We start from the raw sequence: 24,121 nt of genomic DNA, 5'->3' as shown, positions 1-24,121 counted from the left end.
CTGTCCATTGATGCACACCAACATTCATGGAAAACTCATCACTCAAATCTCCATTCACTCTTACCTGTGGGCGAGCACCCACATACAGGGCCTTAACGTCGATCCCGGGGTTCTTCATTGCCCACTTCACCACTTCCCTAGAGACTCTGCCAAATACCTCCTAATCAACATAGACAAATTATACAGATCCCTTTCTTTCCCATATATTTCTCGTGAAGTTGTCGAACAATGAATACGGTGGCATCAGTGGTCTCTTTGGCTGGTATTAACCCAAACTGCATCTCATCAATATTCACTCTTTCTTTAATCACACCCTCTAAAACTCTCTCCATTATTTTCATTATCTGATCCAAAAGTACTATGCCTCGACAATATTCTTTTTCCACAGCATCACCCTCGTACACATTTACCCCCTTGTACAGATTTACAATCACACTCTTGAGCCAATCACCTGGGACAACACACACATATATAATCGTATTTATCAAATCAGTAACTAACCCCACTCCTATATCTCCTGGGGCCTTCAGCATTTCAGCAGTCAACCTAGACAAACCTACCGCCTTCTCCACCTGCACTCTGCCTATTGCCCTGCCCGCAGTAGCAGCACCAATCAAAGGCCAAGGGCCAAACACTGGATCTGTTGACTCCAAACCTTACCTTATCCAGTCAAACTCCTCATTCAGCAACCGGTTATAATGCTTTCTCCTGGCGTGTTTAATATCTTCACTGTTAGTCACTACCTTTCATTCACCATTCTTCACACACTAATCACCTATGATATCCCTGTTTTCCCTCTTCATCTGATTTTCCACCTTAAGTATCATATACTTCATTTCCATATTTTTTATGAAGTAAAAGTCTCTGGGACTCAGATTACTGTATGCTCTGTATACCTCATTTCTAGCCGTTGTGCGTGGCAGCCAAGTATTCCTCTTTGTTACCACTCTTCCATTTCCGGAAAAGTCTTCTTTTCTCCTACTGCAGCTTCCATACCCTCATCCAACCACCATGTTACTTTATGTCTTGAGGTTCCCCTTGTCCGTCCATACACTGAATCAGTAACTCTCAGGAGATTGTTCTTGAGAGCACTCTACAGTACTGTTCATTAACGCTCCTGTCAACAGCTCCCTGTTCAGCGACCACTCTACTCATCTCACTATTGAAGACATCCCTTACTGCTTGTTTTTTCAACGTCCATATTATCTTTCTAGGTGCATAGGTTCTCTTCTTCATCACTCACTCCATGAGCACTCTGTCACATATCAATAATCAGTGTTACTGCGCACACTCTTCGGTCCCTATAAATTCAGCATCACTCACCAACCTACTGTCAACCCTCCTAACCAGGAAACAGTTGATCTGGCTACTATTTCCCCCAGACCAATACGTAATCAACCTACTCTCTCTTTTCCTATAATGCACGTTGCACAATCATGTTCACTGCCTCCCCAAACTGGAGTATCCTTTCCATTTCCTCATTTCTCGTACCATAAGTGCAACCCCCATGTACCCCTTCATATCCTTGAGCTGCTCCACCTACATGACCACTTAATCCCCTCCCCAAACTTCAATCTCATCATCCCCCATACCTTTTCACACGTATTAAGTCACCCCAAAATCTGTTTTTTTTTTTTTTTATTATCCAAGCCAGCATGTGGAGAATACGCCGATACAAATGGAATTGTCAGCCTACTAAACAAAATTTTCACTACAATTATCCTTTCATTCACTCTCATTACATTCATGACATATTCCACCCATTTTTTACTTATCCAGGTAACCCACGCCACCATATCCATCTGCCTTTGCCTGCCAAAATATCTTATATCAACAATCTTTCCCGGCAGCCATTCTGGCTGATCCTCCCCTTTACCTGACCCTGTACACAGCCAACATTCACCCATCTCCTACTCATTGCTTCGACCACTTTCCCCGTTCTGCCCTTCAAACTACTCACATTCCTAGATGCCACTCTGATTCCTTTGGGTGATTTAGTATTATCAGGTTTCTGCTTTTTCTCATTTTTGGTCATAACAATAAATTAAATTGAGGGAGAGACAAACCATATTCCCTGCCCACTTCTACAGTCCCAAGTCCTTTTATGGGATATGAGACACTTAGCCCACCAGCCGTGGCCAGTGACAGTGGCAATGGCCTTGGAGCATCCCGCCAAGACAGCTACAGGGACCCTCCAAGCCTGTCTTGGGACTATACCTGCACCGCCATTATACACTTACTGTTAGGGCAGCCTCGTCGGGCACTATTCCCAGGTTCGGGCCCCTCTCTATTGGGTAGAGTCAGCAGCCTGGAAACCGCAATGTCCTGTACCCTCTAGCACTAATTGGAGCCCCATCCTATCCTGGTTCCCAAAACAATGCTGGCAGACCCCACGTCACACTTCCCTTCAACAGGTCCGCCACTAGATAGTGGGGGCAAAGTTTTCTGGCCACATACCCTTTCTGGCATCTACCCCTGTAACGTAATGGGGTACGATGCATGATATGCAAAGCGCATGTAGAGCAATGCATGAGATAGAGAAAAGTGTTTGGGAGAGTATGATGGTCTACTTTCCATGCTAGTGTCATACAGGTCAACAAAGGGGGATGGCCAGGATATTCTGAAGCATATTGAAAAAGGAGCTCCAGCTGTCCCTACCACCAGCACTCCCATTCCCCTCGGAAGCACCACTCTGATCAGCTGGCGCTACAGCCTACTCATTAAAATAAATATTAATAAACAGGTGACATGTGGAGGTGAAGGAGGACTACTGGGCCTTGGGATAGGCTACTGCCCCCGAGATATAGGCCCTGAAGCCTTTGCCCAGAGTCGGACACATTAAAAAAAAAAAAAAAATCATTTTACTGATGATATTTTATCCTAAGTGCAAAAATAGTATCATTGATGCTTAATTAGTCAAACATATTGAAATAATTATTGTTTATCAAATCTAATACTTCTTTTCGCTCTTCTATTTTCACGCCTTTTTATCTCTCTAATTATTTTTGTTCTTGAATTATTTGTTACTAAAATCTCTGGTCTCTAATCAGCAGATATATATTGAGTATTTCCCTTGAAAAAATTATCCCTCTTTAAATCATCAATGGACTAAACGAGTATAATTTTGTAAAGACGGAGTAACAATTTTTTTGATGTTCCCCAAACATGAACGTTGGCATGTTCCCCTATAAAATTTACTCATGTTCATACAGGAATAAGCAGGTTTCAAGTCTACTACTACGCCACTGCCCTACAGACTGAAACATTCTGATACTCCCTGCAACTGGACTTCCCCAAGATAAATATGCTTACTGGCCCTGCCTCGAATATTACTACATTATTCACTCGTCGTCAGACGCAGATCCCACGAGTCTGCTGAAAAGGAAACATCACAGTTTTACAGGCTGGTTCACTTTGTTTTCTGTCATTCATTATGTGATGCCAGCGATAGCTACAAATCTGATTACTTGAGTAATTGTTTAACTTGACTGATGCTTATTTACATGTAGTGTTTTGAAGAATAAAAGAAAGGCTTGTTGTCTTCATTACTCCATTTCGTATTTACTGTGTGTGAAAACTAATAGTGATATTTGTGATATATTAACTTACACATTATATATAGTACTCCCAATCACCAGCTTTACAATTCATCCATATTGATGTCAAGGATGCGATTCTTTTTTTTCAGTTCTGGAACAGCAGTATCTCGATTCAGATTATCTTCATACAGCCAAAGATGCTGCTGAGAGAAGTAAGAGTCACAAATTGGACCTGATACTTTTGCCTCCGGCTGCAGATCAGCCTATTGACAGTGATCAGGAGGGTGACAATGACATTCTTGACAAGGACTGGATGCAGATGAAGTTAGTGGAGAACTAGAAGTTCAGGAAAAAGTAGAAGAAGAAGATACTGTAGATGAGTGTGATAAAGGAGAAACTCAGTGATGAAGGAAACATGAAAAGCTGTCTCTACAATACCATTCTGAGTCATCAAAGGCGGGTAAGAAGCTCTTTGTCAAGGAACCATATGAAATATTTAGAATATTTTTGGACCAGTTATTATTAAACAGCTGACTGAACAACTTATTTGTATGCAGTGAGAGACAAAAACAATTCAAAGTTCCATGCTTCTGAGGAAGTGATGCGTACATTCTTGCAACTGTTGCCTGTGAGTGGATACCACAATCTGCCACCTGAAAATGATTACTGGTCCACAAGTGAAGACATGGAAGCTCCAGTGTTTGGCAAAACAATGAGCAGGGATAGATTCTGAAACATCAAGACGTATCAGCACTTTGCCTATAATAGCAACCTGGCTGCCTTAAAGATGGCCAAAATGTTGCCTTTGCTTGAAATGCTCAAAATGAATTGTCAGCAGTTTGATGTATTCTGAGTTTATTGTCATTATGTTTTGACTTGCTACCGTATGATGGCAGGACGTTTTGTGACACCGTTGCCATAGCAACGTCGGTGAGAGCCTGGAGTACTTATCGACATATATACAAGTGGGTATGGCATCGCCCTCTGGAGTTAAGGCCAGCAGCCACCATCTTTGTGGTCCCAAGACGATCGTCAACACACTACATTACGCTTTCAACAGTGTGCAGTTTTTGTGTTTCTTGTTTGAAGCTGGGGCTACTCATGCTAGTGTGGAGATAAAACAACCAATATAGTTAATATTCAACACCATGCCATCGTGTGCAGTGATCAGCTGCACTAACAGGCAGTTTATGGACTGTGGACTGATGTTTCATTGTTAAGAATGCCTAGAGCTGATTTATATCAACTACCTACCTGTCTCACTGTATTCTTCCATATTGTGTATCTTAAGGCATCAGGCAATGTGTAAGATGCATACAGTGTCCTGGTTGAGGTATTTTGGAAAAACTGGTTTAATGAGATATCTGAATACAATGTTCAATTGGGCCTTACCATAGGTTCAGGTTATGTATGTGTTCATAGAGAGCAGATTCTGCTGACAGCACTCGAATGTGCTAGAAAATTACTGTGACACAGCATAACATGCACAAGATTCTTTATCAGTGCTTCCCTATTCCTTCTGTCAGTGTATTTCTTGGTTGCATTTTCTAATGGTAGGGAAAACAACAACAACAAAGTATGGCCGTTATGACTGTTTTGATGGTCAACAGCCAAAATGGTTCTCATACATGAGTATGTGTCCCTGACTAATTTGATAGCACTGATTTCAAATCTGATATTAATTTTGTCCTATCGGACCAGGTTTCTTAAATATCAGAATGAAAACATATTCAGTGTGGCGTAACTCATCTCAACCTTGTAACATATATTAAGGCACACACAGATAATGTTGTGATGATTTATAGTAAAAAAAATATGGAAATCCAATTCACATTTTATTAGCAAGCGAGGAAGTTCTAAAAATACTTCTGCATTTTGCTTTTCCGCTTGTTCAGCTGACTCTCTTCACGTTGTAGAATCCAGCAGTAGTCGCCCATCATGTTGGGACTGAATCAGCCTTGATACTTGCTCTCCATTATAGCAATGTCTTGGTGAAACCTTTCACCATGCTCGTCGCTGATGTCTCCGAGGTTGTCTGGGAAGAAACTGAGGTGGGAGTGAAAGAAATGAATCTTCAAGGACATCCGTGATCCCAGAGCCTGATAACTCCAGGACATGCCTGGCACAATTTCTCTGTACTTGTCTGCACGAGGGTTCCCAAGGTAGTTCTGTAAGACATTCACCAATGGTTCCCATGCATACCTCTCCAGCGGGTTTAATGCCTTGATGAATTCCCCATTATTAACCAGCATGCGGAGCTGAGGACCATTCAAGACCCCTGCTTTCAACTTGGCTTCGGATACCACGCCACCAAGCTTCATAGACAAGTACTGGAACGCAGTATCTGTTTGATCCATAGTTTTTATGAAATTTTTTGCCAAGCCCAGCTTGAGATGCAGTGGAGGCCAGAATATGTTTTCTGGATCCACAAGGAGTTTGTGAAGACAGCTGAACCTTCCGGGTGCATCTTTTGGTTTTACTGGCCATTCTTTTCTTTACGTGGTGTTTGGCATTAGTTCTACTGTTTCACAGGCAGAGAAAGCACATGTGCTTTGTGTAACCACTCTTTAGGCCAAGAAGTAGACTGATCACTTTGAGGTACCCCCATATTTTCCACTGATGCTTCTCATACTCGATAGCAGAAAGCACAATCTTAGTAGTTTCATAGCTCTTGGTCATCTTCTCCATGTGTGCTATTGTCACGGATGGAAGCCGATTCCTGTTGTGTAGGAGGACTGCTTTCAGAGTATCTTTTCCTGAATCTATAAACAACATCCAATCATCTGGCTTGTATGGATCAGACTTGCAGAGTTGTTGCATGAGAAACACCATGTCATTGCAGTAGCAAATGTTGTTTGCCATTTTGAAAAACGCAGATAGTTGTCTATGCCGATGACACGCCATAGTGATGCACACTCCATATTCCAGCAGGTTACGCTTCCTCAGTCGTGATCCCAGGAGCTCTGTCTTTTCTTTACAAATCAAGGTCCCTTATGAAATCATGAAGGGCTCCCTGGTTGAATGGTTTGGGCCCACTGTTTCCTAAGTCGTCCTAGTACAGTAGTCATCATCCTTGGGGCTATGACAGGAATCAGATATGCTGCTTAGCTCATGCAGCAGGTGGGTTTGGCACCAGTAGTTCTGCACTGTGTGGCACTGGTTGGATTGCAGCAGAGATATTGGGGTACTGTACTGTTGCTCGTGTCTTGACAGTTATTCCTTTGATGTTCGTGAGACAAAAGTTGGAGTCGTTGCTGTGGTCTTTGGGCTCTTACCATTAGTATAGCGAATGGCAAACCTGAACTTCGTTTTCCACGCACCCATTCGTTCAGGTGATTGACGCAGGACCTACATGCTATGTGAGCTGCCCATTTCTTGTCTTGATCGCCCAACGGACATTTGAAGTTCCTTTTGTAGTTCACTCAAACAGCCTTCATGATGGGTTTCTTGAAGTTTTCCAGGGTGAACGCTCCACAAATGTAACAAAAACCGTCAGGATCGTTTACACATTTGTGGCGTTCCATCTTTTACCACTGTCAAATGACTGAGAATTTCTGCAATAACGGAAGTAGAAACAATAAATGTAACCTGCAACAAATATACAAATTTAATCAATGGAACTAAACAAACAAATGTATGAGTCACATCCTGTGAGCACGATACACCGAGATATTGGTTTTCAAGAACTGGATCTGATATGTCCTTGGTGATGCAATATTCGAGTTCAGCACCTTCGATTACCCTAGAATTAGGATATATCAATTCAGAACCATGAAGAACTTTTTTTTGTTGTTGAACAGTGGAATCAGTGGCCACTCACACCAAAAATTTAATGTCATCAAAATTGTTGCACACTACAAACATTTGTGGTGCCTATTTATTCTCACTTAAACTCTGTTGTTTTATGATTAAACAGGCAGAGTTTGATTAGAGAATATTTGAAAACATTCAAGTATTCCATAAACATTTCAGCCGAAAAATAGTGGAAAACTGTAAGTGCCACCAGCGTCCATGGTGCACAACATTTTTACTGACTATGTTTTTTTATGCAAGTGTGGGGGATTGCCATCAAATTGCTCCCTGATGACTTAGTAAGCACTGAATTATGTGGAAGGTTTCATGGAAATTGAGGATACTTTCTACCCCTGTAGGGTGCCTTGCCACAGTCACTGCACATCACATCAGTGCTTGATACCGCCGTGTTGGACGGCAACAACTGTTTATGCAGTTGAATGGGCATATGTTGGAGAGTCGATCGGACCATAATCATTTATTTGCGGTGATTAAATGTATTGCACCTTGTAATATCAAAATCAGGATGCATTATCAGGTGCTTCACAAAGCTGAATGGACCATCACTTAGGAAACAACTGTCCAAGTTCATCCTATTCAGGCATGAGTGATTGTGTATGATGCTGATATATGCTGGATTATGTTATGACTATTGTATTGCACTATATGTGATCTCTCGCTACTCCACCAATATATAACTTCGTCAGTTACACCTACCTGCTCGCAATAACCTCAGATATTTGGATTCTGCTCTTCAATAAACTGTGATTGTTTGTGTGTAATTTGAGTTCTGAAAAAGGCAGTATGCTATAATAATACTTGGCAGCACGAAAAAGGCCGGAGTAGATGCATCCAGGTAATTGGGAGTTTACCAACAGGACACTGATAGTGATCAGATTGGCGCCATATTATGACACCATGAAGGGCAGGAATGGTATAGTAAGTGGGTTTTTCATTTCCAGTGACTTTATTCATGGTAGTAAATGAGAAACTCCAAGTTTTTGACTTACCTCCCATATATATATATATATATATATATATATATATATATATATATATATATGGTGGCTAAAAAAGACAAATAAAAAGGACGTGCCTGATATAAAGGATTGAAGCTATGTGGATATTGTAATGTGTTAATAACTGGGTTGAGCTTGAAGGAGATGAGCACGCTTCATGAATTTTATAGAGGGGTAACACTGGTTGACCAGTAGATAAATATAACAAAAATAAAGCAGGATATTCTATCTGAGCAAAGACTTGAGTATTACGTCCTTAGCCTACATTTTTTTTTTTTTAATAACAGAACAGAGGAGGGAAAAACAAACAGAAAAAAATCCATATGCCGGATTACTAGTGTCTTTCATTCATTTAAACTCTGTAACAGTTGGACTTGAATAGCTTTAGGTTGAAGTTTGGGGGGAATCAACTCTGGGGATGTGACTTCCAAAGAGATGGGGAATAAAACATTTCTGATAGGCGGAGGTCCTGCAATATGACAGTGTGATATTCCGGTCATGAGCACTGCAAGCTGCCCATGTAGCACAGGGGAAGGCATGGAGAGATGGCACAATGGATGCAACTTCGTCTGAGCACTTCCCATATAAAAGTATCAGAAAAATAATGCAAATAAGGCAACATTTCTTCTTAACTGTAGGGGAGCAGGTACATCAGTAGCAGGGTTATTAAAAATTCCAACAGCTTTGTCCTGAATTTTGTCTAGTTATTTTAGTGCGGCCTCTCCAGCATCAGTTCCACAAGATGGAGCAATATTCCATCTGCGAGTGCACATGACTCTTATAAACTACAGCTAACTGCTCGTCAGTGAAAAACTACGAACTCTGTGCAATAATTCTAATCTCTTTGAGGCAGTTTTATCAAGATAGATGACATGAAGACCAGCTGAGGGCATTGTTAAATGAAACACCGAGAATAGGAGATAGGAATATTACCAGCACTGAAGGTAATATCGGAATCTGGCAACATCTGTCTATTAGTACATTGTATATATTTGGTTTTACTGGCATTAAATGAGACAAGGTTACTTTTTTTTCCAATCAGTGATCCTAGATAAATCTTGATTTATGGAGTTGCCTGTACTGATTTGTGAGTTAGAGATTTTAAACATCGTGGATGAATGTTTAAGTGTCAATGAACAGTGAAGTGCTGAATCATCTGCAAATGAATGGATGTGATTATGGGTGGCAGATAAGAGACAATTACTATGAATTAGGTAAAGGGTTGGAGCCAGAACTGATCCTTGTGGACTACCAACGTTAACTGAGTGAAAATTGGAATATACATCATCTACTTTTACTCTCATTTTTCTGTTGCTGAGGTGAGGAAATCAGAGGAGCAAAAGACGTTAGTTCATAGCAAGGAAGTTTGAATGGCAGGGAACGGTACCATTCTGTCAAAAGCTCTCGAAATATCGAGGGCTACTGCATGAGTTTCTCCGTGGTGGTCAGTTGACTGATGGATGGTGTGAGTCAGGAGATTGAGTAAATCAATGTTGGATCATTCGTGGCAAAAACCCTACTGTGTATCACTAATTAAGTTGTTGGATTCAAGATTTTTAACTATGTGCTTATTCATTACAATTTCAAATACTTTACCAAGACAAGATGTGATAGCCATTGGTCTCTAATCAGAGGTGTCAGAGGAACTTTCGTTCTTCGGAACTGGGTGGAAATTGGCTTCTTTCCAAGAATTAGGGAATGAAGAAGTACATCTGCACAGTCTGAATAATTTAGCTAGAACAGAAGCAAGTTCTGGGGAGCACTTTTTCAAAACAATTGGAGGAATTCCATCTGACCCTGGAACTTTGATGCTTGATAAATTGTCCAGGAAGGATTTTCCATATCTATTATGTATTTTAAGTGAGGTAATATTGGGTGAGTCAAGTTCTAGTCCTCGGACTTTCTGGCTGACTTCCTCTAACGTAGAATTTCTGGCAAATGTATTGACAAGGATATTTGCTTTACCATGCAGCTCATTTGTAATGTTCCCATCTGAAGATATTAGTGGGGGAATAGGTGATGACCTGTTAGTTATTACTGAAAGAATTAAAAGTTGACCAGAACAATATATTGTCATTAGGACTGTGTAGTAGTCTGGATGCTTTGCTGTGGAGAAAGTTTTATTTAGCGAGATTTATTACTGCTTTTGCATTGTTTATAGCAATTTTAAATTAACTGAGTGATTCAGATGTTTTTGATTATAGGTAAGAGTTATATGCTAATGAGTTTTGGGCTGTTACTGTGGCACAATTGCTATCAAACCATTTTGGGGAGTCCGATCATTTGGTGAACTGTTGACTTGGTATGAACAGTTCCATACCAGCTTGTATTAACCTCCTGTGTCCCACTAACGTATGGATACATCACCATATTTTGTCACGGTGACATCCGTTGACGTATCCATATGGTTTGCAATTGTCAGGTCCGTCATTTGCACAGTTTTCAAATTTCGTGCGTGATTTTTGGTACGTATACGCGGAACATCTGGCAGTGGGGACACAGCCTTACCCCGTGTGACCTCCCTCTCCCCCACATGCCATTGTCTCAGCAACTCACCTGTTACCGGTGACCTGGCCAGTAAAGACATGTCGCACCACAGTACAAAACTCAAGGTGGGAGTGATTCTCCAATTGATGACGATGTGGAGGACAAAGATTACGTGGTGCCTGAGGAAGAAACGAGCAGAAGTGATGAGGAGGTAACATTGCCAAGGAAGGTGCAGTATGTTGATGTGTTCAGTGAGTGAAACATTGCTTATACCACCTATATTATTGTGTGAAAACCAATATATTCTTGTACTACATATAAATTCGTACCAAATGAACAAGTATCTACCTTTTCTGAGTGGTTTCCAATAGTTGCCGCCACATAGATAAGGCGACACTCGCAGCACGGCTCCAGAGAACACGGTACCAGGTGTTTAAAGGGTCAACTCTTTAGACCACTTCCAAGCTCACGTGAACACTTTGGGGGCATTTTCCAATGTTTCTTATAAAAAGCTGACGTTTTAGCCAAAAAAAAAATGAACAATCTGCCAGGATTGGGGGGGTCATTGGTGAAAAATCAGTTGGAACGTGGCGGGTTAGGTCATTCATGTGGTACTGGGTAGAACTGATGTCACTAGAGATGAAAGATTGCTGTGCAGTGTCAGCAAGATAACTTCTGAATCCATCCCAGTCTGCCCTATCTAAGTGCCAGCGAGTCACCGTGACTGTTTCAGACCGCGGAGGTTTGGGGGAGCCGAATAATGAGTCTTTGATTAGATTGTGGTCAGAGGATTCAAGTGGTGACAGTACTTCTATCCTGTATTGATCTGGATTATTGTCAGGAGCAGATGCAAGAGACAGGCATAATGGTCATAATTATCTGGTATTCTGCTTGGTTGCTTTACCAACTGCTTGAGATTAAATGATTCTGCAAACAGCTCACATTCTAGACCAGTATCGTCAGCCCTGGCAGAAAGCAATAACCATTCTACATTATGTACGATAAAATCACCCAAAATGGTAATTTCAGTGCTAAGGGTGAGGTTAAGGTTAGTCAACTGTGAGCATATGGAGTCAAGTACACTGAGTTCTGAAGAAGCATTGGGGGAGCGATAGACTACACAGGTATATTTGGTGTTTGTATAAAGTGGTTGCTGGGGATGCTCACCATCCTCTCACTTGATGTAGTGCTGCTCTCGAGTACTCGCCCATTCCTCTCTTCCTTCATACCATGCTTCCTCTTCTGTCTTTCTTTCCTTCATTCTTTCCTCTTCCTTCTGCCTAAGGGTGACTCTACACTGAGTGACAAGCCAAATGGTTTCCTATACAGTACACCAGAAAATTTTTACTCTGCTGGGTGGACACCATGTAACCAAATTATGGCACCTTGTGGTTTAGTGGGCAATTAAGGAGCTCCAATCGGACTGAGCTTGTGCAGGTTTATAGCCAAGGGGTGGCTGGGGTTTATTGCTCAAGTAATGCCATTAAGGGATGAGGGAGGTTGGTTAGTTTCATCTTAAATGTCAGGAGCAACTTGCCTAGCCCCGGTCTCCTACCCTCTTCATGAGGCATCACTGGATTAGATTATGTATGTATGTATGTATGTATGTGTTTATAAACTGAATTATTTATGATATCGCCCCAGGTGGTGCAATTGGTATAGCGCCCGTGTTAGAACACTACGGTTTACATTCCAAGGTTGTCGTCCAACAGGTGGCTAGATTTATTTCTCATATAGACGTCCCCAGGGTTACTGGACAATCTTTTACCCATAAATGTGGCAGTGCATAATGCTATGGTTTATGTGTATAGGCACCAATTTACTCTTCCAGTGTGAGAGGTCATTTATAAGCTTGAATATTAACTTTAGAGGTTATCAAATGAACATGTTAATTTTAAATCAAAACAGACAATGGGAGAGGTTGTAAGGTGGAATTCTCGTTGACTTAGGCTATTTCATAACACCTCTTCCTCAACGATTAATTTTTCATTTTGTATCTTGATATCTTTACATCACTGACAGTTTCCTACTTTCCTTGTCTGCAGAGGCAAGAGCGAGGGTGTACCCTGGTGGAGAGGTGTTCCTGCATGAGGGCAGTGAGGTGGTGCTGGTGTGTGAGGTGAGGGGCTGCCCCTTCCCCGCACATCCAACATGGTACAAAAGTCAACACCAGGTAAGACATGCTTCTATGTAGGACATCAGGCATTACCTTTACAGAGGAAAAATACTTAGTGAAGGTGTTGAAGTTAGCAGAGAGATCATCTTTACTATTCTGTTTTTGATGCGGTGTACTGTACGAAGAATAAGCTATGGAGAATTTTCAACCAGAATAATATATATATATATATATATATATATATATATATATATATATATATATATATATATATACAGTATATATATGCGGCGGCCTCCTGTTGATTTCTTTCAACTTCAGAGAAAAATACTTTTGCATTTAGGGGGTCTATGAAGGTTATAATTATGCCTTTATTAACCTAATTTCAGACGTCTCTAGTGAAGAGAATAAGTTCACCTGGATAAAACAGATGCCGGCAGGGTTTCTGGTGTTGCCTGGTTAAAAAAAAAAAAAAAAAAAACTATGAACGTTCATACAGGCATTAAGTGCAACTCCAGGGTCAACCCCCTATGTGAGACGAGTCCAGGGGTTCCATTATACCCACTGGACCTATGTCCCCAGTTGCGCCCACTTCCCCCATGAATGTATTCATCAGGCACCTATTGCTACCATGGACCTAATCACTCCATGGAACTGTTTTCCCACAATTCACCCTCTCTCCTCACCCAACCCATGCACTTACCCACTCTACCCAGTCACCCACTCACTTACCTGCCAACCCACTCACCCACCCACCCACCCAACCTGCTCGCCTACTCAGTTACACTTACTAGTTTCCACCCACACATCCTGCCCACCCACACTACTGTACCCCGACCCACCACACCCTCCACCCTACCAACTCTTCCCACCCATCTCATCACATGCCCATTTCACTCATCCACCCACCCACCTGACTTATCCGCTCCCCATGCTATCCACTTAGCCACGATTCTCCACCACTTTTTTTTTTTTAGTTGTACTATTTATTAGACCCTATGAAGAAGTTTGAAACTCCAAGATAAATGACCACCAAGTGACACCATGATGACCTGATTTGTTTTACTTAGGGCCAACAGAGGCACCACTTTAGCAACTTTGAACCACACCAATAACTTTCTCATAAAAGGTTACCCTTGTTAGACGCAGTTGGAACCCGCCAGAGAGTTCCTTTAATTTCTACAAAGGACAAACAGAGAGACAGACAGACAAAAGACACCTTTAAAAACACATAGCAGTTAAAGAAGTACGTTATCAGATTGGAGGACTTATTCCAGCTGGCCCAACCTTTTTCTCTCACCAGAGAAATCACTAATTGTGTCACTGTCCATACCATGTTATTCAGTGAAAAACAGGATGTAACTACAATGTCAGTTCAAATATCAAATTTCATCCCAGTGTCTCTGTGGCCTACGCAAAATCACCTACTGTACATCCATTAATATGGTCTGTAATCCACTCCCATCAAGTTCCATTGCAGCCTGCGTACTTAGCATCAGCTACTTTTTTCTTCAATTTACTTGCTGACTTATTCACTTCGTTTTTCGCATGCTTCTTTCTTCTTAGTCATTGCAAGAGGATGCAGTTGGTCACACTTGAACATCGAACAGCATCAATATGTAGAAGAGGCTTGGCATTTGGTAAACATGGCAGCCCTAACGTACTCGCATGTTTGTTGGCAGCAATAACCCGAATGAACGGGGTTCCTAAATATTCGCTTGAAATAGCTAAGTGGGCCTGTCTATTATGGATGAGTGTCAGAAGGTGTAGCTAAACCTCCGGTTGCCATTGATGATGCTCCAGTTTCAGGTGTGGCATTTTATACCATTCCACCATTTCAAGTATCTGAATTTATGAGTCCGTCAGACAGTGAATTACCCTCTTTCTGTGGAAAAAAAAGTCACCATATTCTTAACTCAGTTCCATTTAGAGCTAGTCGCATTTACTGACAAAGTTCTAAATCAGTCTCTCCTTTCCTGTTTCTGTTTCTTCCCTCTCTCCCTGTTCGACTCTCCTTCCATGTTTCATTTTCATCCCTCTCGCCCTGCCTTTTCACCCTCCCTCTTTTTCTCTCCTTTCTTCCCTTCCCTCTCGCCCTGTCTTTTCACCTTCCCTCTTTTTCTCTCCTTCTTCCCTTCCACCCAGCATCTTCTCTCCTCTCTCTGTTTCTCTTACTTTCATCTAGCCACTCCTCATGTCTTTGTCGATGATCTTTCCTTCAGTATTCTTTTCCACCAGATACCTCTTTCTCCCTTGATTATAGCTTTTTCATCTAGACTCCTGAATTCTTCTCCGACTCTTTAAGCCAATCTCAGCACAAGCCGAGCACCTTTTAAGTTAGGGAAGTTCATGATCCTCACTTATATCACGTTTGCCTGTGAGGGTATGGAACAGCTGGACCAGAGGCCGGATTCTGAAAGCTCAAAAATCCTCGCAAGTCCACCATCTTTGGGCGTAAGAGCAATTTTTCACTTAAGTGCAAATTCTGGAGCCCTTGATAACGAGCGCAAACCCTAGGCTGCGTTGTCATTTCTCCTCTTAGAGTTGCGTCATGTGAGGGGCAGTTGTAAGTACCTCGTAAGCCTTATAACTCTCCTGTTTTCAGAAATGTAAGTCAAACAGTTCTAAAATCCATAGAATTAAATCAGGAGTTAAGTAATCCTTAAGAACATACAACTGTTTTGTTTCTACAAAAAATAAAGTACAAGTGGCAGCAAGTACTTTTTCGATATAAGTGGTAAAACTAGCGTTGTTGGCCATTACAGCCTATACTGCAAACAAATTACAGCCTCACGATATAATGCTCATATAAATTCGATTAAACAAGTCAGTGTAAATAAGAAATTCATCTAAAATATGGTGATACATGATACAGTATCGAGAAAATTATGAATCAGCATATTTATTTCTTCCTGTGAGAAATTCGCTGCCCTGCTTCTATGCATAATATTTTGGTGGTCATCCATTGCTTCAATTCAGTCCTGGAAATTATGACTGGCGGTGTGGAAATATCGTCTGCTACGACGGTGACGTCATAGTCTGGTGTACTGTGATTGGTTACTCAGGTTTAAATTGAGAAACCTTCCGCTCCTTGATTGGCCAACACTTGCTCAAGCGCAGACTACAGCTTGCTGGTGCTGGTGTTAAGACTATCGTACAACACTCTCCATAGTACCCGTACCACTTATCAAAACCTCGTTTGCACATCGCAACAATTCCCGTAGATTTTCTCGTAACCTAGACATCTTTCAGAATCCGCTACCAGGGCTTCTGTGATAGTGTGGGGGTGAGGTACCAGGGCTGCTCTTGTGGGTAGGTGGAAGGAGAGGGACCAGCGGTGTTGTGTGAAGGATATGGCCTAGGTTGTAAGAGGGATGGAGAAGGAAAGAGAGAGATGGGAAAGGATATGACTGTGGAGGGGAATGGAGGTGGAGAGAGGAAAGGAGAAGGATGGGCACAATTAAGAGGACGGTGTGAGAAGACAGGATATTGGAAAAGGAAAATGGAGGGTAAGTCAGGAAAGGTTGAAAGAGGACGCGAGAGGAAAACAGGTAGAAAGGAAGTGGAGAAAGGTGAGAGAAAGAGGTGGAAAGGAGAAGGAAAGTAAGTATAAAGGAAATGGGAGGGATATGGCAAGAAGAAAGGAAGGAGGTGGGGTTCAGATGAGAAAAATGAGTGGAAAGGGAGTGAAGAGAGGAAGAAAATGAAGGAAAGAGAGAAAGCAAGGAGGTGGTGAGGGGAAGAGATGTGAAGGCGTTTAAGAAAGTCATAGAAACGTGAAAGGATGGAGAATAGGGAAAGAATGAAAGGGAAAGGGTCATAGAATTTGAAACATGTATGAAGATGGTAGGGAATATACGAGGGGAGGAAGATGCGAAGGGGAAGTCAGTGAGAGGATGAGGGGAGGAGGAAATGGGAAGAATGGGGGAAAGGAGAGGAAGATGGTGAAAAGAAGGGTAATGGAGGATGATGGAAGAGGAAAGTGGCAGGAAGAGGGAAGATGGAGAGGACGTTAAGGAAAGAGGAACATGATGTGCGAAACATAATTGAGTGCGTGCGCTCACATTACGTTGGAAACCAAAGAAAATTTGCACAATATTTTTCATCAGCTAAAATATAAAAATGGTACCAAAAGGTCTAGTTTTTAAATAGAGATTTAAGGGGTAACTTGGGTCAACCTGGTTGTAGCGATAATCTTTTCTTTTAGCGTGATGAGGGTGGATAATCTCGTTTAGTTGCCTTCCTTGAATGAGCACGCACACTTTTCTTCCTTTCCTGTACTACCTGCCAGCTACCCCTACTTCAGTAAAAGTGCTCGTAGCTACAGATTTTTTCATTCACAGGTTTTCTCTATTCTATGTCACTGAACTGCTATTATCACGGGCAATTATGCTTTTCTTAGTCATTGAATACCAATAATCCCTCAATCATATGACATTTTCCCAACTTCTTGCTTTTTTTAGTCGTTTTTATTGCATTTAGTCTGGATCCTTAGTACAAAAAGGATCAGTAAAGGGTATATAATAATTTCTGCAATTCACCATGTGTCTCCAAAACTGATTATAATCATATGAAGACAGCAAAAATAAAATATGTAACACCGCTGCCGTATTGAATATTTAAGATACATTACTAAAATCCCAAGATTCTGTCCACCCAAGTTTGATGTTTTAATTTTCTCAGATGATTTTATAATAAACGCTTGAAAGTTACCCATTGTTAAGAGGTTAATGAAAACTATAGTTAAACTCTACAATTGGAAACGTTTCCTACGCTGAATACAATCACCAGGAAATAGCATGAATAAATTACAAAAAGATGTCATCGCATTGAAGGATCTAATGACTCGAGTCTCATCACTTGCTGAATACATAGAATAAAATCATATTGTTCTCCTCTAGGTTGGTTTGCCTTGTGCGTGAAGCGAATTCGATTACTATGGACTGTTGAAATATCTGAAACTAACAGGAAAAAGATATACTGGATGGCAATTTGCTTACTTCCTTAGATACCTCTAACTCATTAGCTGAATAAAATCATTTGGCGTTGGCTGCAGTTCAGTACTACAGCTGTGTTGACCACAAGGTCAGTGGTAACAATATTGACTCTGTGTAGCCCTTCCACCTTTCTTAGTTGAATAAAATCATCCAGAGTTAGTTGAACGAGAAACCCTTTTTTTTTTTTTTTTTTTTTTATGGTCTGGGATTTACAAAAGTGTTTCTTTGATTTCTGAGTTAAAGACGAAACTCTGGATTATATCAAAATAAGTGACTCCAAAAAAGCAAATATTTTATCAAAAATATTCATAGTCCCTTCCACGTCTAGAAACAGTTTATATTTTCATTTGTTTTCATGTGCACAAGTCTAATAACTAAGGTATATAGCCACATCCCCATCAAAACAAAACGAACGAGTACAGCAAAGAGAAGATAAAGTTTTGGAGCGATAAAGATGAAAGGAAATACAAAGGTAGATAAAAGAGGAAACAGAGGAGAGAGGAGAGTCGGGATTAATTTAAAAAGAATGCCTAATGAACGGATGCTGGTGAGGAGAACCGACTAAGCTTAATACTTATTCGAGTCTGACAAAAGAAAACAAACTTTTCCCATAACAAATTTATTGCTTTACTTACAACTTAGTCAGACTCATTCAAAATACTTCCCTCCATTGTTCAATGTTCCCAACGTCTTCTCCAGTTCTAAAACGCGTCCTGGAAGGTGTTTTCAGGAATGGTATGCAGGTCTCACAGCAAATTTTCTTTATCTCTTCTAACATCTGAAATCTATGACCTTTCAGGGCGGATTTCAACTTGGGGTGAAAAAAGCCTGCAGGGGCCTAATCCAGAGAGTAAGGCGGCTAGTGGACAATTGTCGTCTCATGCTTCTCCAAAAAGTCATGGCTAAGGAGCGACACATGAACAGGTGCACTGTCATGATGCATCATCCAGATTTTGTTTGTCAAAGCCTCTGGCCTATTCACTGGTTGCACCGCCTCCATCAAAGGCTTGAGGACATCCAGTTTAGGGAGTAGACTGTCGCACCTGTCGAGCAGGGCGGTACTCCTACAACATTCGCGGTTTTTCCTCTAACTTTCTCTCTGTTGAACACCATCTCTCTTCCTCTAAACCTCATCTTTTCTTCCTCAATGAGACTCAACCGTCTGAGGCGACTGATAGCAAACCCGTCTCTGTATCCTGCTACTTTCTTTATACTCATTTCAAAGACAAAGGTGGCTGGTGGGTATATGTACTGTACATTGGTAATGCTGAACATGAATCTTCAGAATTTTCTACTCTCTGGCTACGGCTATCCTATCATTGTCTGACTAAATATATCAGTGCTGTATACATATTATTTTTAAATCATTAGATAGTCGACAGGAAAAATGCATTGGCATACCTAGGACAACTCCTAGTGTATTAATGTCGTTGTAGATGGAACAAAGTGCAAACTTATGTGATTAGGGATCAATATCTTTTGCACAGCCTGGCCATTAAAGGATGCACTGTTCGAAATCTGTTTGACAGGATAAATCTGTCATTCAATCTGTGATCTTTCTGAAGTTCACTACGCAGTGCTTCTTATATTTTTGACAGCTTTCTTGTGCTGCGATACATGTGCCCATCTGAAGCAAACAGATTTTGGGAAAGCATATAACTCTTATCTGCTTAAGTACCCTTGGGGCTGTATGTCTGATCTGCATCAAGAAGGAATGGGAAGTCTGATGAATAAACTAAAGTCATTCCGTAGCAGTATAATTCTGTTACTTTTTTGTTCTTACTTTGTGGCTTGAGACTTCTTCCCCTTACACCCGTTATATCTATTTCTTTCATGGTGTTTCAGAGCAACTTGCGCCTTCCTTCCAACAGTCGGAAAATTTAAAAAGTATGAGATACCTTAGCCATGTTATCAGTAATTTCTTTAAACAAATCATGCATTAACGTGTGAAACGTGTGGTTATGCTTCCTGTACTTTTATGCTTTCATTTTCCTTTTGATTACTCAGAAATGTATGTTTTTTATGTCTTTTCACCAATTTACATTGTAAATAGCCCTTTTGATGGTTATAATAATGTTGACAATGGAAAAATGTTATTTTGATATATTTTCATTTAATTTTCATTGTCTCTCTCCCAGATAGAAGAAGGTACAGTCGTATATGAGGGCCGTGTGAGTGAGATGTCTGCTGATCACTCCTTTCCGATCACCAATTTCCTCACCCCCTACCCTCCACTCACTCCATTCAAGTGCTGCAAACACCAGCATCAAACCAGGCCTGTCGTAACTGTGGGGAGGAAGGAGACGACCACACCCACACCCACACCCACGCCTGGCACCACCACCCTCACACCCATCGGTCTGCCCATAGCCAGAGTGACCCTGAAGCGTTATAAAGCTTCCTCCCACCACTCTGGCCTCTACATCTGTACCAATACCTGCACACCCAACATCAGCCTCGCCTTACATGTACTGACAGGTGAGGTGTATCCTCTTAGCATTGGGGATATATATTTTTTTTCATGTTACAGCCAGTTTCCCGGAGCTGAGGGTATGAATAAGACAGTATTGCATTTCTTTATTTTCCACAGGACTTTTTGCGACAAGTATGTTACAGAATCATTTCAACATTCAAAAAAGAGAGATTGCAATATTAGGCTGAGTGAAAATGGACAGAATATAGAGGGTCTTCTGTATATCATTTTACTGTACTTACCTGAGTAATCCGTTCACTACTATAGCGCGTTTTATGTAACCAAACAAAATGCTCTTATCCCTTGCGGCTCAGTAGATGAGTTGTTAGAACAGAGGGTTGATCTGATTTTTAACCGAGTAGCCTCATGCCTACTGTTTATTATCAAGAGTGAGGGCTCATTGGATGTTATAATTTTCTTCCTAACCTCATGCATATCAGACATTTTCCCATTTATTCCCACTTTTGCTATTTCTGGAAGCTCCTGCTGGTTTTCTGTTATCCTTGTCACTGTTAGCTGGGCCTGTGTTTTATTATCAAGACTTCGATAGCACTGCTTAATTTACAGTATGGGAGAAACTTAATGTTTCAACTCGTCGCGAGAAGACAATAAATACAGCATGAGAGGTATTCTTGGTGTCAATTTGCAAAGGAAAGCCTGTAGTTTCGTTTACGATTCTTTTTTCAGTATACCTTCCAGTAAGAACAAAAAAAGAAGTCTACTTAAGGATGAGCAAAAAATGATTTAGGATTGAAAGTAGACCTCTGGCACTGTAGGAATTATGATGGCTATCTGCTACACTCACAGTTTACTAGGTGTGCGCAAACTGAAGAGCAAAATGTAGAGAATGACATGCACACTTCTGAAATGAACTGAATTGGATTATTAAAAATGGCATGGCGCTGCAACTTCTGGGTTATATAGTGCCGAAAATACGTATATATATATATATATATATATATATATATATACAACTATCTCAGGACATGGTAATGAACATAAAAACAGGAAAACCTGTCAAAAATTACACAACTATATTAGGTGGGGGAGGCCCTCCTCCGACAAAAAATTAAAAACTTCGGCTATAACGAAAGAGGCTCCTCCAAAGCATGAGGGACAGACAGCAGGCGCCATCCGCCCCCCTGTGGCTATGGAGGAACCTCCGACGCACGTCCCCCAGACTCGGACACTTAACCAGCAAGTGCCAGATAGTAAGGGGGACCAGGTAGTCATCACAATATGGCTGATGCTCACCACACATCAGGAACCCATGAGTTAACTGGGAGTGCCCAATGCACAGTCTGGTCACAGCAGTGTACAGCCATCTGCCGTTGGAAGGAAGCACCCTATTGATAACCACCATTTCAGTAACCTCCCTTAATTTATTGTCCCTAACAGCATCCCGCCTTGCCTTCCAAGAAACCTGAACTGCAAACTTGCAAGAAAGAATCAAATCTGGGTCAGGAAGGGGGTAAGTAGCTGGGGGTCGATGAGAAGCAGCAGCTTTGGCCAGTGCATCGCCCCTCTCATTACCAGTTACAGCATCATGAGTAGGGACCCTTACCCCCCCCAAAAAAAAAGAAAAAAAAAAAAAACGACGAGTTAACCCTAATGTTCAGTCAGGTAAGGCCACTCGATGATGGCAAGGACCAATGGGTGAGTAGGGTTAAAAGCCTCAAAGGCCAAAAGAACGCTTTGAGAGTCACTAAAAAACGTAAAAGAGATGTCCTGATTAATCAAAATCAATTTTAGAGCCAAACTGATAGCAGACAATTCTGCAGTAAAAATAGATGCATCAACAGGAAGACTACCACCTCGTATAAAACTTGGAAGTAACACCCCAAACCAATGCCAGCATCTGACTTTGAACCAACCACATAAACAGGAACAGTGCTACTGTGGAGAGAAAAATGTTCCAAAAACAAACTGACGAAGGGCTTGAGAAGGGACAGAGGACTTAGAGCCCGTAAAAACCCTGTAGAAATGCAGCTCCAGGAGCAACCATGAAGGAATCTTTGGAGCCCAGACTGGACAGACAGGTGCATGGAAAGACTAAAGTCTCCCATAATCTGCCTAACCCTATACTCAAATGGATATGGAGCACGAGGATGCGAATCACAATAATAAACAATGACTGCTTAGATACACAAACTGTTGTGAGTGAGGCCAGCATGTGTCTCAAGCTAGGGCACACTCCCAACTCCACCAAGGTACAGGTCTCCTGCAGAACCTCCCAGACGTTTGAGGGAGAGACGAAAACCCAGCCTGGCAAGCAACAGATGTGAAGTTCTGATCGAGATCGTCAACACTCTCAAACTAACAAACACAGAATACAAAAGGACAGTGTTCCTGATATTTTGCCCAGCCAGCCTTCTCTAAACTCCACCAAGGAACGTGCTCCACAGGCAGCGAACTTCACGTTTTGACCAAAATCGGGTAATGGTCACTACCACACAAGTCAGGCAAAGTCACACACGAAAAATCCGGTGAATGGTCTGGAGAGGCCAACGTAAGATCAATAACTGAATGGGAACCAGTCTGTGCATGAAAATATAATAGGGTCACCTGTAATCAGAAGAACCAAATCAAAATCCTCAGTCAAAGATGCCAGAAAATCACCTCGGGGATGTGAAATAATATCTCCTCACAAAACATGATGCCCGTTAAAATCACCGAGAAGAAGAAACAGTAGAAGAAGTTGATTGATAAGATGATCAAGGGCGGCATTTGAGACAGGTACAGATGGAAGTAAATAAAAGCAGCAAAACATATATCTTCTCTCCAAGTGTACTTGAACAGCCACAACCTGAAGGGCAGATTTGACAGAATGGGAAGTGAATGGAACATCTGCCTGGCAAAGAATACGACATCCATCTCAGTTAGTACAGCCCATTAAATGATGGGAGTGGAAAATTGTATAGCCACTAGGAGCAGAAAGAGGCCTATCTCTGACCACAGTCTCTTGAAGGTAAACACAGAGAGGGTGAAACTCAGATAGAAGCAACTGAAGTTCCTCCCAGTTAGCTCTAACACCACGACAGCTCCACTGCAAAGAAATATTTATTGGACCAGGGATGGTTGGTTACCGAGAAAGTTTAGGATGGGGAACACTAGATCCACCCAGACGTGGAACGGACGCTAGAAGCCGTACAGGATGTTTGGAAATATGTTTGTTATCATTTACTGGGTTGGCTGTAAAGCTGGAGAAACAAGACCTGACACAGTAGCATTATCAGAGGTAGCAACAGAGGATGCACCAACCCTTGCACCAGCCACCTCCAACACGTCCCTGGGACAAGAACCCCCAGAAGCAGCATCATTAGGCCGCCTCTGATTGACTTCCTTGGCAGAGAGTTTGCTTGGGGGATCCGCCACCAAAACCGACTCAGATGATCCCCTACCATGTTTTGGTGCACCAGAAGGACCATGTTGGGTAGTAGGTGTAAGCTTAGAAGCCTGAGGAATATGTGATCTGCGTAAATAGCTAGATTTAGCAACTGCAAGTTGTGGCTATGTATGATGGTCAGAAAAGGGGACAGGGATTGGAGAAGACTCTGGAGTCGGGGTTGGCAAGACTCGAGCGTCATCACAAACACTGACTAGAGAAGCCTCTTCATTTGAGGGATGGTAAGACTAGTGATATGCACCACAAACAGAGACTGGAGAAGACACTGCATTTGAAGGTTGAGAAGATTCAT

At 41.6% G+C, this 24,121-nt stretch overlaps 1 protein-coding gene across 1 annotated transcript in view; it reads left to right on the top strand.

The window, feature by feature from the left end:
* Nucleotides 1-23,757, top strand: part of LOC145394480 (uncharacterized) — a 109,966-nt gene extending 86,209 nt beyond the window's left edge. The window contains exons 9-11 of the mRNA XM_080268333.1: nucleotides 12,883-13,010; nucleotides 20,089-20,428; nucleotides 23,624-23,757. Coding sequence (XP_080124459.1) covers nucleotides 12,883-13,010; nucleotides 20,089-20,428; nucleotides 23,624-23,757 — 602 coding nt within the window. The remainder of the gene's footprint in view (nucleotides 1-12,882; nucleotides 13,011-20,088; nucleotides 20,429-23,623) is intronic.
* The last annotated feature ends 364 nt before the right edge of the window (nucleotides 23,758-24,121 follow it).

The sequence above is a fragment of the Coenobita brevimanus genome, chromosome 27, assembly GCF_032717465.1.
Source record: "Coenobita brevimanus isolate Jiangsu-jjx chromosome 27, ASM3271746v2, whole genome shotgun sequence".
In the NCBI taxonomy this organism is placed as follows: domain Eukaryota; kingdom Metazoa; phylum Arthropoda; class Malacostraca; order Decapoda; family Coenobitidae; genus Coenobita; species Coenobita brevimanus.
Note: the sequence above shows the minus strand (reverse complement) of the source record. Positions and strands in the feature narration are given on the sequence as shown.